A 13,926-nucleotide genomic window follows, 5' to 3' on the forward strand; every position below is an offset into this window, starting at 1 on the left:
CGGTGCGGCCGGACGCGGAGCGGCTGAAGCTGCCCGGCGGCTACCGCGTCTCGCAGGCGGCACCGCCCGCCCGGCCCCGCCCCTCCGCCGCCGCCGCCTCACGCACGCACTGCGCGTTACGCGTTACGCACGCGGCGAGACAGCCGAGACCGCCACCACGAAGCGCCGCAGCCCGGTGAGTGCCCGGCGCTGAGGCCCGCTGTGGCCGCGAGCGGCACCCGCTTCCGGAGCCGCTCCGGCCCTTATGTAAGGCGCCTCGGGGGGCCCGCGGCCATCCGCGCTCTGGCTGCGGGCCGCGACCGCGTCATCCCGGGCCCGGTGCCCCTGCGGCACGGAGGGGATGCCATCGTCCCGCGGCGGGCGGGCGGTGGCCACCGGGCGGGGCCGCGCCGGAGCTTAGCGCGGAGCAGGTGTCGGGGCGGCCCTCCGCGGCCGGGCGCTGCGCCGCCGCATCTCCGCGTTTGCTTTGTGCGGCCGGGCGGGAGGCGGTGTGTGCGGCGGGTTTGTCCCGGTGCCACTGCGAGATGAGGGAGGAAGTGTCGGCCGGGCCGCGGTGCGGGCTGTGCTTTCTGCGCTCGTCCCGAGCGTCTTGAACAAAGGGTGAAATTCCTGCTCTGAGAAGTGTCAGAAGTTCTGTCTGAAGTGCTGCTTGGCTGTCAGTGTGGGATCGGCTGTGTTCTTGGGCCGTTCGTCCTGCTGTGCGTCCTGCTTAGCGGGACCGGGCTTTGTGTCTGCCCCGAGGTGGTTGAACTGTAATGTGTCTCGTTGGTGTCACAGCACCTCTGCTGCCCTGTGCCTTCCGTGGCGCTCATTTCATGCTTCAGCTTTCAGCTCAGGCCGTGGGAGAGGCTGAGAGTCCATCAGCGAACCCCTCTCTGTTTGGAACTTGTGACGGTTCCTTCTCGTTTCCAAAAGGATTGTGTGCCATGGGACAGCAATTTGTTGAGAAGCAGAGCCTGCAAATGTAACCAGAATGTCGTGAAGGGGATTTTTCGTGAAGTGAAATTTTAAATCTTTCAGGCTTAAGTTTTTTGTGTGTCTCCTTGTTGATGAACTTGCCCGATGTTGGCAATAGATGGGCTTCTGAAGCTCTTAAGGAATTGATAAACTTGCTGTGCTGTTCCACATTTTTCAAGTAACATTGACGTATGTGAGTTCCAAGTCATGCTGGAGATGCAAGGATGGGAATTAGCAGATGTCCTCTTCTTGTGCAACAGCAGTAAGCAAGGAGCTGCAGGCTTCAAAAAGTACTAATCCATTTAAGTTTCTCTATACTTATAGATGTTATGGCTTTTTTTTGTTTGTTTTGTTTAAATTGGTAATGTTGCTGAAATTTGGAAGACCAGAACACCGTAATTTAGAAATGAAATTGGCTCACCAGCAGGATCTCAATACTAAGTTTTTCACATAGGTTTCCTTTGTATGAATGATAAATGGAACTAATTATGTTGCGTCTTCAACATGTAGGCACTGTGTGTCAGTCCTTCCTCACACTGTGCACAAGTGCTATTGTTGTTAATGTATGGCTATTTCAGTTCTGTCAGTCAGCCTTCAAAAATGAAAAGAAATCCCAAAGAACTAGTAGAATAGACTTACAGATGAGGGTTTTTAATTATTTCAGACCAATAGCATTCTTAAGTGCTTTATTCTTGTTTGGTCTTAAAATGTAAGAAAATGAATGCCTGCATGTACACAAGCAGACAAATCAGAAGCTGGGATGTTTGTCAGTGTTCCTTATCCTCTGTGAAAGGGATGTCTTGTAACTGGAGCAACAAAGGAAATTTTGCTCGTGAATGGTGCTTCCAGCTTTGTCTTTTGCTTTGTGTGTGAACTTGGGGAGATGTGCTACTTGTCCTTCTCCAGGCTGTGGTTCTACCAGGCTGTGCTGCAGCTGTCTGGGCCTGCTCTCTCTCTTGCATTGGAACCGGTGCAGTCGTATACATTTGGTGATGTGTCTCAGCTCTCTTACATTGATGGGCAGGAAACACAGCAGCTACCTCTGCCCAGAAAACTCCGGCAAAGCCAGAATCCTGCCAATGGACTGAGCTGATCTCGCTTCCCATTTGGAATGCCAGAGCAGGATTGCGTGCTGGGAGCAGGGATGTAGCAGTTCTTTGTAAGCACTGAACCATCCCGGACATCCACGGGTCCCTGCCCTTTTTGGAACAAGGGGCAATGTTGTTTAGTAAAATTCAATTAGCTGTTCTGACATCTAGCTTGAATAGAAGTGTAGTATGTGCTACCTGCAAATACCGATGCTGTGTGGGAAGACTTGAAGTGTTGAATTCCTGTTGATGTCAGGCCCTCCTCTGAAGTGGCTGAAGACTTGGCAGACACTAATGCAGCTGATTCTGTAATCACAGTCTGCCCTTTGGAAAGCAGAGGTGTACCAAATAATTTTCTTTGCTATGTAGCAGTGGAAACAACTTTTTTGGAGTAAGAACTACTGGATTTGTGTCCTTGTGGCCAGGAAGGCCAGTGGTACCTGGGGGTGCCAGCAGGGTGAGGGAGGTGATCCTCCCCCTGTGCTCTGCCCTGAGGAGACCATGTCTGCAGCTCTGGGGCCAGTTCTGAGCTCTCAGAATGCAGGGAATTGCTGGACAGGGTCCAGTGCAGGGCTGTAAAGATGGTTGGGGCCTGTAGCATCTCCCTGATGGGGAAAGGCTGAGAAATCTGGAACCATTCAGCCTGAATCAGTGAGGGCTGAGAGGGGATCTTATGCGTATAAATAACTAAAGGACAGGGCTCCTTTAGTTGGAGCCAAGCTCTTTCCAGTGGTGCCCGGTGACAGGACAAGGAGCATAAACTAGAACTTAGCAAGGCCCATCTGAATATGAGAGACAGATTCCTTACAGTAAGGGTGACAGAGCCCTGGCACAGGTTGCCCAGAGAGATGGTGCGGCCTCCTCCTCTGGAGATATTTAAATCCACCTGGATGCTTTCCTGTGCAACCTGCTCTAGGGAACCTGCGTCAGCAGGTGGGGTTGGACTGTAGGTGATCTTCATAGGTCCCTTCCAACCCCTGCAGTTTTGGGATTATGTGACTTTTAGGAATTTTGCTTCTTTGAAGCTTTGACTAGAAATCAAACAGGGAAGATGTTGAACGTTCCAAAGATGGTAGTTAACTTAGCATCTACTAAGGAATTGTTTACAAGTTCCTCTTTTAGAATGCTAAGAGCATTCTGAAAGTATTCAAGGATGGACAGATGTGACGTAATGTAGTGTTTTAATGAGAGTCTGCTTAACTTACAAGAATGAAAATGGTGGTGGGCACACGGTGGAGTGCTTTAGGCAAGGTACTTATTCGAGAGAGATTTTTCCCTGACTCCTAGGATAGAATTATAATAAAAGGAGCACAAAGTGTCATCCAGCAGATCTTGTTCCAACAATTTTTCTGCGTAACTTTGAAAATAAATAGTGAGAAAACATGAGTGTTGAAAAGGAGTGTGTAATTTGTTTGATTGGCCTGCGTATGGGAAATGCTGAGTCCTGTCCTGAGCCACTGATTGAGCACCTGGAGAAAGGACCCGGTCAGCCCTGGGAGCACAGGTGAAGGTTGTAAGACAGGAAGGGCTGGCAAAGCCTGGCTGCATCTCTCTTAGGCCTCACTGAAGGGCTGACTGCCCCTGGGGAAGGATCTCTTTCTGGAGAGCCCTCCTTGGTGAAGCATTCCCTTGCAAACCTGGAATCTTCTGGTACAGGTGAGCAATCTTCTGCCCTTCCTTCATCATGCTGGTCCTGTCATGGTACCTTATTGTAATGCCTTTCCCATCATACTGATCTGTCCAGTTGCTACAGCCCATTTTGTTACTCCTTTTTTGCGTTCATGCTTCTCTGTAAAATAATTATAAAAAGCAAAAATTCTGAGAAATGTGCGTGATCTGCCTGTTGCAGGAAGAAAAGAGCATTCCATGTGGAGTGCTGGAGCTTCAGCACTAGCAATGCTTGGTCTTTGTGCTCAGCTCCCCGAAGCCTGGCTTTAAAAAGAGGGTGGGTGATTGACGTTGTGTCTGTCCCAGGATGAGATGTAACAGGCTTTGTCAAAACTGTTGGATTGTTTGGTTTTGGGAAAGAATGGAAGGTGAAGCGTTTGCCCTTGCCAAGCAAGCTTGCAAAATCTTTTTAATCAGAGTATCTTTAACAAATATGATTAGCTTCACTTCAGCTGAAGGAATTAGTTGACTGGGTAATTTATATGCAGTTGACTGTGCAATTTTTATACAGGTGATGCACTGTAGGCACATTTACATAACATTAGCATGAGAATGCTTTGGAGGGGATGCCAACAGAAAGGCTGAAAAACAATCTCTGGGTTCTCTTCAGACTGCTTTTCCTTGTGTTTGATGTGGACTTTAAGCCTTATGGAAAGGTGGACTGCAGGGTTCTGTGTTCCACTGTAACAGATGCACTTCCAAGTACAATTACACTAAGGGTGGGACGATTGCAACCACTGGGTAATAGTGTATAATTATGTTTACACAATGCTGGGTCCTTCAGAGAAGGCCTGAAAATAATTATTTTAATTTAGAATTGGATCCAAAGTTTTGTCTGCAGTATAAAAACTTGAGTGCTTTTTGCATATGGGCAGTTCTCTGCATTTCAGTGCAAAAGCAACAGTGGTGTAAAAATCACGTATCTGTACAGCTGAAGTTGTGCTTGTGTGTGTGTGCACACGCTTTAACTGTGCTGACTGAGATGAGTGCTTGTGAGTTTGAAGGCATGGTTTCATTTAAAGTGGAAGTTGACTTTGTTTTTTTTCCAGTAAGCCAGTCTGCAGCTCTGTAGTGCCGTGGTTTCTGCCCTTTCTTAATTTCCACTTCTTTTAAGATCAAGTGTGAGCTGCCTGACCTTTCCTGTACATCCCCCAGGATGTATGTCCTTGTGTTCTCCTGCAGTCATTGACTACTCATAGACCTAATGGTTGTTGGTTATTGGTTTGTTATTTTACTCAAATATTCATAGAGCATTATTGCTGTTTTCCCAGGCTTATTTCTTGCTTCCTTGTCATTCAGAGACGCAGTGTGATCAAAGGGTCCTCTTCCCTTCTACTCACATGGACTGCAAGGAGGTATTTGTAGGGATGTGGGTTTGTGGGAGAGTGGAGAGTGTTTGTTTTGAGTAGAAGAGTGTATCTTGCCCTCAGTTTAGGGTTGAGCCTTTCAGAGGCTTTATAAGCTTGGAGGCAAAAACGTGACAAATTCAACAGTGGAAGAGAAGCAAAGATGCGAATGAGATGGAGGGAACTAATAAGGGAAGATTGGAAATTCTCAAGTAAGTTAGAGTCCCTTCCATAGAATTACGTAATGATTTGGGTTGGGAGCGACCTTAAAACTCACCCAGTTCCTGAATAAAGCAAAAATAGTAAGACTCTTGCAGCAGAGCTGTTCTTAGTGTTACTCATTTTAGAAAGCAAACTGCACGTGCTTCATGTGGTTGCTTGCCATAGGTTTATCAGGACACCTATCTTGATAGACTTAGCTCAGATTGCTGCCATAACATATTCTGTAATTAAAATAATGTGGTGTAACTGCTTAACAACACAGAGTGTTCCTTTAAGATTGTGCATCTTGAGGTGCAGAAGAGGAAGTGACTCAAGTACCAGGTATCAGCACTTAGTGAGAAAGTCTGCTTTCATAGCGAGCCTGCTCTTGTGCCATCAGAGCCTGCTTGTGGTGACAGACTGACACCTGCACTCACAGCAGCTGTAAACACACGCAGAGAATCAGAAGGCTGAAGGTAATTGGGTTAAAATATGGGGATTATTTTTTTTTTTGTAAAATATTAGAAGAGTAGTTGCAAGCAGTTCTCTTGCAGGAGGCGCTTGGTGAGCTCTGATGTGATTTGTGCCTAGATGTACTCAGACTTACTAGAAAGGCTTACACATCTGCTGTGCTGTTTTACTTGCCTTGGTGTTTATGTGCAAGGTCTGCTTGAAAACCTTGGTGCTTGGTTTTATTCCTGACAGCAGTGCTAATTATTCACACACCAATAAGGTACCTATATACACAGAACCAGAAATGAGTGGACCCAGTTGCCAGCTCATCTCATGCTCTGAAGAACGTAGCAGCAATGGAGCTACCTTTCAAATATAGGTCTCTTTCCACTTATTTCTATGATACTTGGGCTGTTGACAGCGGCTGAATTTAGTGGTGGCAAAGGATTGGAATCCTGGTCTTGTACTACCAATAGTAACAGACTGAATATTTGCATCCCTTGGCTGGATGCTTCAGTGGAGAAAGGGGAGGAAACCAATGTGGATAGGTGGTAAATGGCAGGTTGGTGGGAAGGCTGCTGCTCCTGCAGTGGGCTGTGGAGCTGTGTGCCATGGGAAGCTCTTTGGGGTGGAGCTGTTTTGGAAGCATGAGCTGCAACAGAGAATGCTTCATTTGCAGGAGGCTCTCTACCTGAATGAGAGTTAGTGGTGCTTTGAAACATAATTCTGTGATAACTCCGTCCTGCTTTCTAACTGTGGTTTTCTGATGGTGTGAGCAGTGGAATTGCTGCTTTTTATTCCTTTTCTTCAGTTCTGCTTACATTTTTTAATTGCTGAGATGTCAAGCTTTCACTGTACTTGAGTAAATTTATGTTTCTTTTTTTTTTTCCTGATAGTTACTGAAATCATGAATCCTGTGTATAGCCCTGGATCTTCTGGGGTTCCCTATGCAAATGCCAAAGGAATTGGTTATCCAGGTAACTCCCTTATTTTTGTTTTCAATTAAACTTTGGTCTGCTAGTCTCTGCAATCAAGGAGTAGTTGCTCATTAGTGGGTTCTGTGTGGTGATCTTTTGTTTGTGGTTTCTTGTTTTGTTTCTAATTTAAAAGGTGGAATTTCAGAAGTTGTGTTAGTTGTGCTGTTTTATAATAATCTTAATAAGTCTTGCAAAGTAACTTATTTGGGGAGCTCACATAATTATCTCCTGCAAGATGAGGAGCCAGTCTTCTTTATTCTAGCTGACTGACACTGTTAACAAGAATTAGAAGAAAAAGCAGCACTGAATTTTGGACAAGAAAATGACAAAAAGTACTTTAAAAACAGAGAAGTAAAAGTGTTTCTTGCTTTCCTTGCTTCTCACTTGTTTTCAGGTTTCTCTCTGTTTTCCACCCTCCTACCTAATGCTCAGTGTGAGTGTTCTGGTTTCTGATCTCTCTGTAGTTCAGAAGTTTAATAAAGCAATAATTACATGCGGACAGACAGAACTTTCCAAGGAGGCCAAAAAGAAGCCATTTCCTCTGTGAAGCATTTCAAACAGCCTTTTTTTTTTTTTTTTTTTTTTTTTTTTACCTTTGTGGTATAAGTTAATTATTCCATTCTAGGAGAGTCTGCATGGTCGATCAACTGCAATTTTATGTGCTGTGACTTTATGTATCAACACGTGTTGCCTTCGCAGGCAGATCGATCTGTGTTGGGAGCTAGAAGTCATTCAGCACAGCAGTTAATGCTAATGATCTCTGTTCTAGGTCTTCCTACTGATCTACAGTTTTAAAATTTGTGGTGCAACTTCATCAAGTACTGGAGCTCCTCTTTTCCATTTTTGTGTTTCCTCTTTAAATAGTGATGTGTGAGTTGGCTTTTGATTAGATCTCTGTAGGCCCTTTTATCTTTCATTCTGTTGATTCCCTTTTATGTACTTTTATTTTATCTTCAAGATAGTGTAGCTTTATGAATTTCTTCTACAGTGTTGATAAAGCAAAAAAGTCCTGTATTGCAGAGTTTAAGTCTGTTGAGTGACTGGAGTGGTTCAGTTGTGAATTGTAAAGCTGATAAGTCTTGCAGGGTGGTCTTTACTCTCCATCTTAATTGGCTATATGGTCTATAACAATTTTATGGTAAGGTGAGCAGCAGTTACTTAATGTCAGTTGCAGTATGATTATCTCTATATTCATAATTGATTTGTCAAGTCTTTCTTCAAATTGAGATAAAGATTATTACAGCGTACATCACAGAATCACAGAATGGCTTTGATTGGAAAGGACATTAATAATAATCTGTTTCCAACCCCTTGCCATGGGCTGGCTGCCCCCTACCAGCTCAGGCTGCCCAGGGTCCCATTCAAGCTGTCCTTGAGCACTTCCAGGGATGGGGCATCACAGCTCCGGGCAGCAGTGCCATGGCCTCACTGCTCTCTAGGTAATTGATTTCTTCCTAACATCTAATCTGAATCTCTGCTCCTTTAGTTAAAATCCATTCTCCCTTGTCCCCATCACTATCAGACCTTATTAAAAGTTGTTGTCCCCCGTTTATAAGCTCCCAGTAAGTGCTAGACGGCCATAATCTCCCAGGAGCCTCCTCTTTTCCAGGCTGAACAGCCCAACTTCTTAAACCTTTCTTCATAGGAGAGGTGCTCCAGCCTCTGAGCATCTTTGTGGGCCTCTTCTGGACCTGCTCCAGCAGCTCACCTTTCTTGTGCTGGAATGCTGCAGGTGGGGCCTTGTAAGGACAGAGAAGAGGGGGTCTGCCCCCTCCCTTACCCTGCCAGCTCTGCTCTTTCAATGCAACAGGGTGCTGGATACTAACTGATATTTTTATCTCCTTTCATTTTCTAAGCACAGATTTATATTTACCAGGGTTTCCCTTGTACTTACAACCGTTCACACGTTGCTTTTCAGTCATCATGTAGTCTTATCTAAGTAGTACTTCAATTTACTTAGGAGAACGGACTATTACAGACCTGTAAATAGCAGTTTAAACAACACAGGAACGATAGAATAACAGATGAGAAGTTACAGATGCAACTGTCTGTACATACATGGATAGAACTGCTGGTCTTTGCATTGCCATAAACTGGCATAACTGAAATACATAGGATTTAAAGACAGTTGGTATAAATGTGCTGGAATTGCCGTATTTCAAGCTGGTGGCTTTACATTCTTGCCTGCAGAAGTTAGTCAGTTTCTGGAAATGTGACTCCTGAGTTCAGCCTTGTCAGTTGGTTCTGCCTGTGATGCTGATGGAGCTTACTGAGCTCTCTCATCCACACTTAAAGACCATGGGATAAACACAAAGCGTCCTGTAAAGTGAGAAGCAGACTAGCATATCCCCACAGACATGGGGGGCATGGAACTAGATGATCTTCAAAGGACCCTTCCAACCCAAACCATTCTATGATTCTAAGACATTAGGTTTTTTTCTTTAAAATAATTGCATGATTAAGTCTCCTTCTCTTGCCTCTACTAATATAGAAACTACAGATTCTCCTTTCAGGGTCGTTGAATTTACATGGACTGCATGATAATAGAAAGTAGTGAGCATACAGTTAGGAGGAGTGTATGATATGAAGGTGCTGTGTTTGTAAAGCTGTTGCATATTTAATAGCTGCTTGTATTACACTACGTCTGTTTGAAGTCATTGGATTGGTTTACAGTAGCAAGGAATCAATATCCAAGTGTTCTCATGTGGATTAAAGTTGTATCTAGAAGTTAAAGCTGCTGTTTGGTGTAACTGAACTTCTCTGGTTCAGAGCCCTTCGTGGAGCTAAACCTGTGAAGAATGGAGAACTGAAAAATGATGCAAGAAATAATGCTGCAGTTGTGAAGTCAGGTGTAGAACTGTATGGAGGACTTCGCTAGGAGATGGGGAGTTTGAAATCTTCAGAGCTGCTTACACTCTGAAAAGTTGTTCTGACTCGTGTGTTATCTTTGATTTTAAGCCTGATGCTTCTCTTAAGTGGTCAGAATGGATCTGGCTCACAGTAGTGCCAGTTTCATGCAGCAACATTTTCATCAGGTCATAAAACTTAGGGAATTTTGGATAGTTGCGCAGGACTCTGTTGACTCACTTAATAGCTGTGTGGCCAAGGTTTGCTGATGAGAATGGCCCTTATGACTCCTGAGGTGTCCCCTCAGCTTCAGGTGGCTTCAGAGAGGAGGGGCACACTGAGAAAGCATCACCAGAAGGCATCTGCTGGTTCATCTCGATTGAAGGGTGCACAGGAAGAACAAAGTTTGGTTAGGCTTTGCAGTCAGTCTAGAAAATAACTTTGTGCTCTTTCTTCCAGCTGGCTTCCCAATGGGCTATGCAGCGGCTGCTCCTGCCTATTCCCCTAATATGTATCCTGGAGCAAATCCTACCTTCCAAACAGGTATGTGTAATAGGGGTGTCTAAGTGGTGTGCCTGAAATTCAGAAGTTACTGGAGCCAAGAGCTAAGAATAAGGAAAAGCTGTTGGGGCTTACAGTAACTCCTGCTCTGTGGGCCCACATGAGACCTGAGATTTCTTCAGTGTGCAGGTACTTTGTTGGAGTAGGTCACAGCTGTTTTTTATCTACCATTAGTGCTGGGTGCTTCAGCTGACGTATTCCCACTCTCATAGTATAATTTAGGGCTTGTAGTATGCTGGGTACTGTGGCAGCAGTGGTGCTTTTCATGAGTCTGTTGCATTCTTCATGAAATCCTGAGACTGTGCCTGTGATGAGGGCTGCAGGAATTGTGAAAGGATTGTCTGTCTTTAGGTAGAATCTGAGCCAGCAGTTGCTACTTGTACCTGCAGAAGTGGAGTTGTCATCTTGCTGTAATGTATAAAAATTATTCTTAAGTGATTATTAAGGGTATGACTATATCTGGAGTATACTGAAAGGAGGTTTAAAGATACTCAGGTGCCTTTGGAGTCTAGTTTGCAGTTGTAGTGAACCACAGCATTGATATTTTAAAGGTAGGATCTCTTTCATACTTGCCTTAGGTAGTCCATAAAATGCCAACGAGCAAATATGAATAAACTTCATTTGAAGTGGAGGAAACATATTTTTGTCTCTGTTCTCCAAAAGGCCATCTTGAGGTCTTAGAAAAGTTCTGACCTTAGAAATTGTTTTTCTTGTGCTTTGTTTCTTCTTCTGGAGAAGGTAGCTACCCATCACCTCCTGTCATTACAACATTGGTTGTGCCGAGATGGGCTGATGGTAACATGTACCAAATTCTCCTGTGTAGGACTACTGTCTAATACACTGAATCCAGATGTTTAACAATACTACTACTAAAATCCAAAGACACTTTTTATACAGAATCCAGCGAGTGGAAAAGCAGGTGGGTGCAGTAATACAATAGCTCCTCATTCTTAGTTGAGACAGTCAGGTGTTACATACAGATGTTATCAGTACTGACTGTGAGATATAACTTGTGCGTGGATATTAAGGCTAGGCTACTAAGTACTCACATGAAGATAAAGGAAATCAGGAACTAAGAAAATTGCTGCCCAGGATGTGACATCATAAAGCAGTGTACTGACACTTTTTTTGTATTTTTAATGCAGATTTACCTTTGTTTCCAGGTTATACACCAGGCACTCCTTATAAAGTGTCTTGTTCACCCACTAGTGGTGCAGTCCCGCCGTATTCCTCATCACCAAATCCCTACCAGACTGCTGTGTATCCAGTCCGAAGTGCCTATCCACAGCAGAATCCATATGCACAGGTAAGTGACCAAAACCAAGCAACTGCTATCTGGTTGGGTAGTGCTTTGCCTACACTGGAATACCTGCTTGCATTTTATTCCTTCGTGGGGTTGAAAAGAATAATTAGCTGTCAACAGTGAGAATTCTTAATGCAGTCATTTACAGTGTTACATCTGTGCAGTTTTATGTTTCGTTTAACATGATGGTTGCACTCTGCTCACTGATCAAATGTTCAGTGTTTGAAGACAGACTAGTTCCAGTAGCTTAGTGTTAGTCAGAGTGCTAGAAGCTGTAACTGCTACAGCAGTTTGTCAAAAATGGTCACAAGCTAGCACTATTTTTTTATTTTTATTTTTTTTTAGGATGTCTTTGTTACTGTTTAAGAAGTTATCAAGTTGGCTTAAAAACTCTTGAAAATTGTTGAGGCTATTTTAACAGGCTAACTGTTAACTGCTAGAAAGGACAGAATGAAGACGCTTTGATAAACGCAATATTTTGGGGGAGAAGTAGGTGCTTCTGTAGAAGAAATCCACATGGTGTGTTAGTTGAAGGGGATTGGTGAGCATGTAGCAGGGTTTATCCAGACTGCTCAGTGTATTTGGATTTGTCAGAAACCTGGAATTCTTTAACCAAAAACAGTTGAATAAAACGTTGTGGAAGATGTTCTTTCATGTGTTAATGTATGAAAAGATGTGAAACAAAGAGACCTTGTTGCTGAAGGTGCAGTCAGCATGGGAGAGCTACTTTTGCCTCTTGAATGTTTGAATGTTATACTAAGTGCCTAAAATGAAGGGCTAAATGTTACCAGGTTTTAGTGAAAGAAGATAGCCTGTTTTTTATTTCCCCAAAAGGTACACAGTAATTGCTTAACTTGCTTTTTCTCAACAGCAAGGCACTTACTACACACAGCCTTTATATGCAGCACCACCCCACGTAATTCACCACACCACAGTTGTGCAGCCTAATGGCATGCCAGCAACCATGTACCCTGCTCCTATTCCACCACCAAGAGGAAACGGTGTGACCATGGGGATGGTGGCTGGGACTACTATGGCAATGTCAGCAGGTAGGTGGACTTGTAACCCTTGAGTCTTCTTGATGAAGCTCTGCTTTATTTGAAGGAAAACATTACTGCATTATAAAATGTGATGCCAGAGACGTGCTGTGCAGAACCATAAACTTAGTGCTATTAGAAGGGACTTCTGTAGGTTATCCAGACCAGCATCTTCACGCTGACTCCAGCCTAGATCTGGGTGGTTACTTCTCCACTGATTTGATCAGCTGTAGTTATGGGGATATTAGCATTATTGTTTCAGATACTGGTGTTACAGTAGTATGGTAATTGTGTGTATCTTTATGGAATTTCATCTGTTTTTGTATCCCTTGCTTCTAATCAACGTAAAGGCTCTGAATTCCTCCTCTCCAAACCTTTCTCTGTACCTGGATGAAGACGGCAGCCTCTAAAGGCTGAACTCTTGCTCTCGGCCTGCCCTTCTGTTGCTGACCTCTGTGTGTTGAGATAGAACAATTCTGTTTGCACTGCACGGGGGTCCTTTCTGTCATGGGCAATTGTTAGGAAAGCTTGCTTCCTAACTCTACAGACTTTGAGTTACAGAGTTTTGGAGGTGATGTTTAACTGCTTTGTAGACTCATCTGTGAGTCTTTTTCTGAGGAGTGCTGTGCTTTGTTACTCAGTGTAACTCACTGAGGAATGTCCACATTCTCTCAAATGGTTCTCAATTTGGTAGTTTAAAAAATGAGTGCCATGAGCTTGTTTCCAGATTATTCTTTATCTCATCAAATTGATCACTTAATCTGGGGGAATCTCAGATCTAGGGAAGTGACACAAACTGAACTAACTAGAAGGCTTTCAGTTTCATGTGTGGGCACGCTTATGCCAGGTATTTTTTATTATTACAAAGCACTGCAGAGTGAAGCTGTTAAGATCCTGCTATCTCAGCCTGTTTCTGAACCCCCTCTTTGTCTGTAAAAAAAAAAAAAAAAAAAAAAAAAAAAAAAAAAAAATAACAACCTGTATCTGTGCTAATGCAAACGAGAAGTAATTTATTCTGATTTGTCAGTCGAGTTATCTCCACCATCAAATATTCTTCTGGCCTGTAATGCTGGCTGTGGGAAAAAGTATTTCAGTGAATAATCTGCTTATGTTGCAAGGCTTCTGCTAAAGCTGTTTGTAAGTCATGAGCATCTTTGTGTTGGACTAAGCATCAAAATGATACAGTTGCTTAAATGTTTGAAGGAAGATTAGGTCTGGAGTGCAAAATGAGGCTGGTAATTTTAAATGGGAATATGAACAAGCTGTAAGATTTTTAGTTTCTCCTGTTTGTGTTTCTATGCCAGAATGCGTGCTTCCTTTTAAATATATGTATGTCCTCTTCTTCCTAGGAACTTTGTTGACAACTCATTCCCCAACTCCAGTAGCCCCTCATCCAGTTACTATGCCCACATATCGGGCTCCAGGAACACCAACCTATAGTTATGTGCCCCCGCAGTGGTGATCATCCTGGCAGTCAGTGTAAGTTGT

At 43.8% G+C, this 13,926-nt stretch overlaps 1 protein-coding gene across 4 annotated transcripts in view; it reads left to right on the forward strand.

Moving 5' to 3' along the window:
• Window positions 1-13,926, forward strand: part of FAM168B (family with sequence similarity 168 member B) — a 17,850-nt gene continuing 3,924 nt past the window's right edge. The window contains exons 1-8 of one of the 4 annotated variants that reach the window (XM_048954317.1): window positions 3,584-3,701; window positions 4,985-5,068; window positions 5,558-5,736; window positions 6,610-6,690; window positions 9,997-10,080; window positions 11,262-11,404; window positions 12,273-12,450; window positions 13,788-13,917. In XM_048954317.1, the coding sequence (XP_048810274.1) occupies window positions 6,621-6,690; window positions 9,997-10,080; window positions 11,262-11,404; window positions 12,273-12,450; window positions 13,788-13,900 (588 nt within the window). In that variant the 5' untranslated portion in view covers window positions 3,584-3,701; window positions 4,985-5,068; window positions 5,558-5,736; window positions 6,610-6,620 and the 3' untranslated portion in view covers window positions 13,901-13,917. Of the gene's footprint in view, window positions 176-3,576; window positions 3,702-4,984; window positions 5,069-5,557; window positions 5,737-6,609; window positions 6,691-9,996; window positions 10,081-11,261; window positions 11,405-12,272; window positions 12,451-13,787; window positions 13,918-13,926 lie in introns of those variants that run through there. The other 3 variants (XM_048954319.1, XM_048954315.1, XM_048954316.1) reach the window with 3 other exon arrangements.

This window comes from Lagopus muta, chromosome 9 (genome assembly GCF_023343835.1).
Source record: "Lagopus muta isolate bLagMut1 chromosome 9, bLagMut1 primary, whole genome shotgun sequence".
Lineage (NCBI taxonomy): Eukaryota > Metazoa > Chordata > Aves > Galliformes > Phasianidae > Lagopus > Lagopus muta.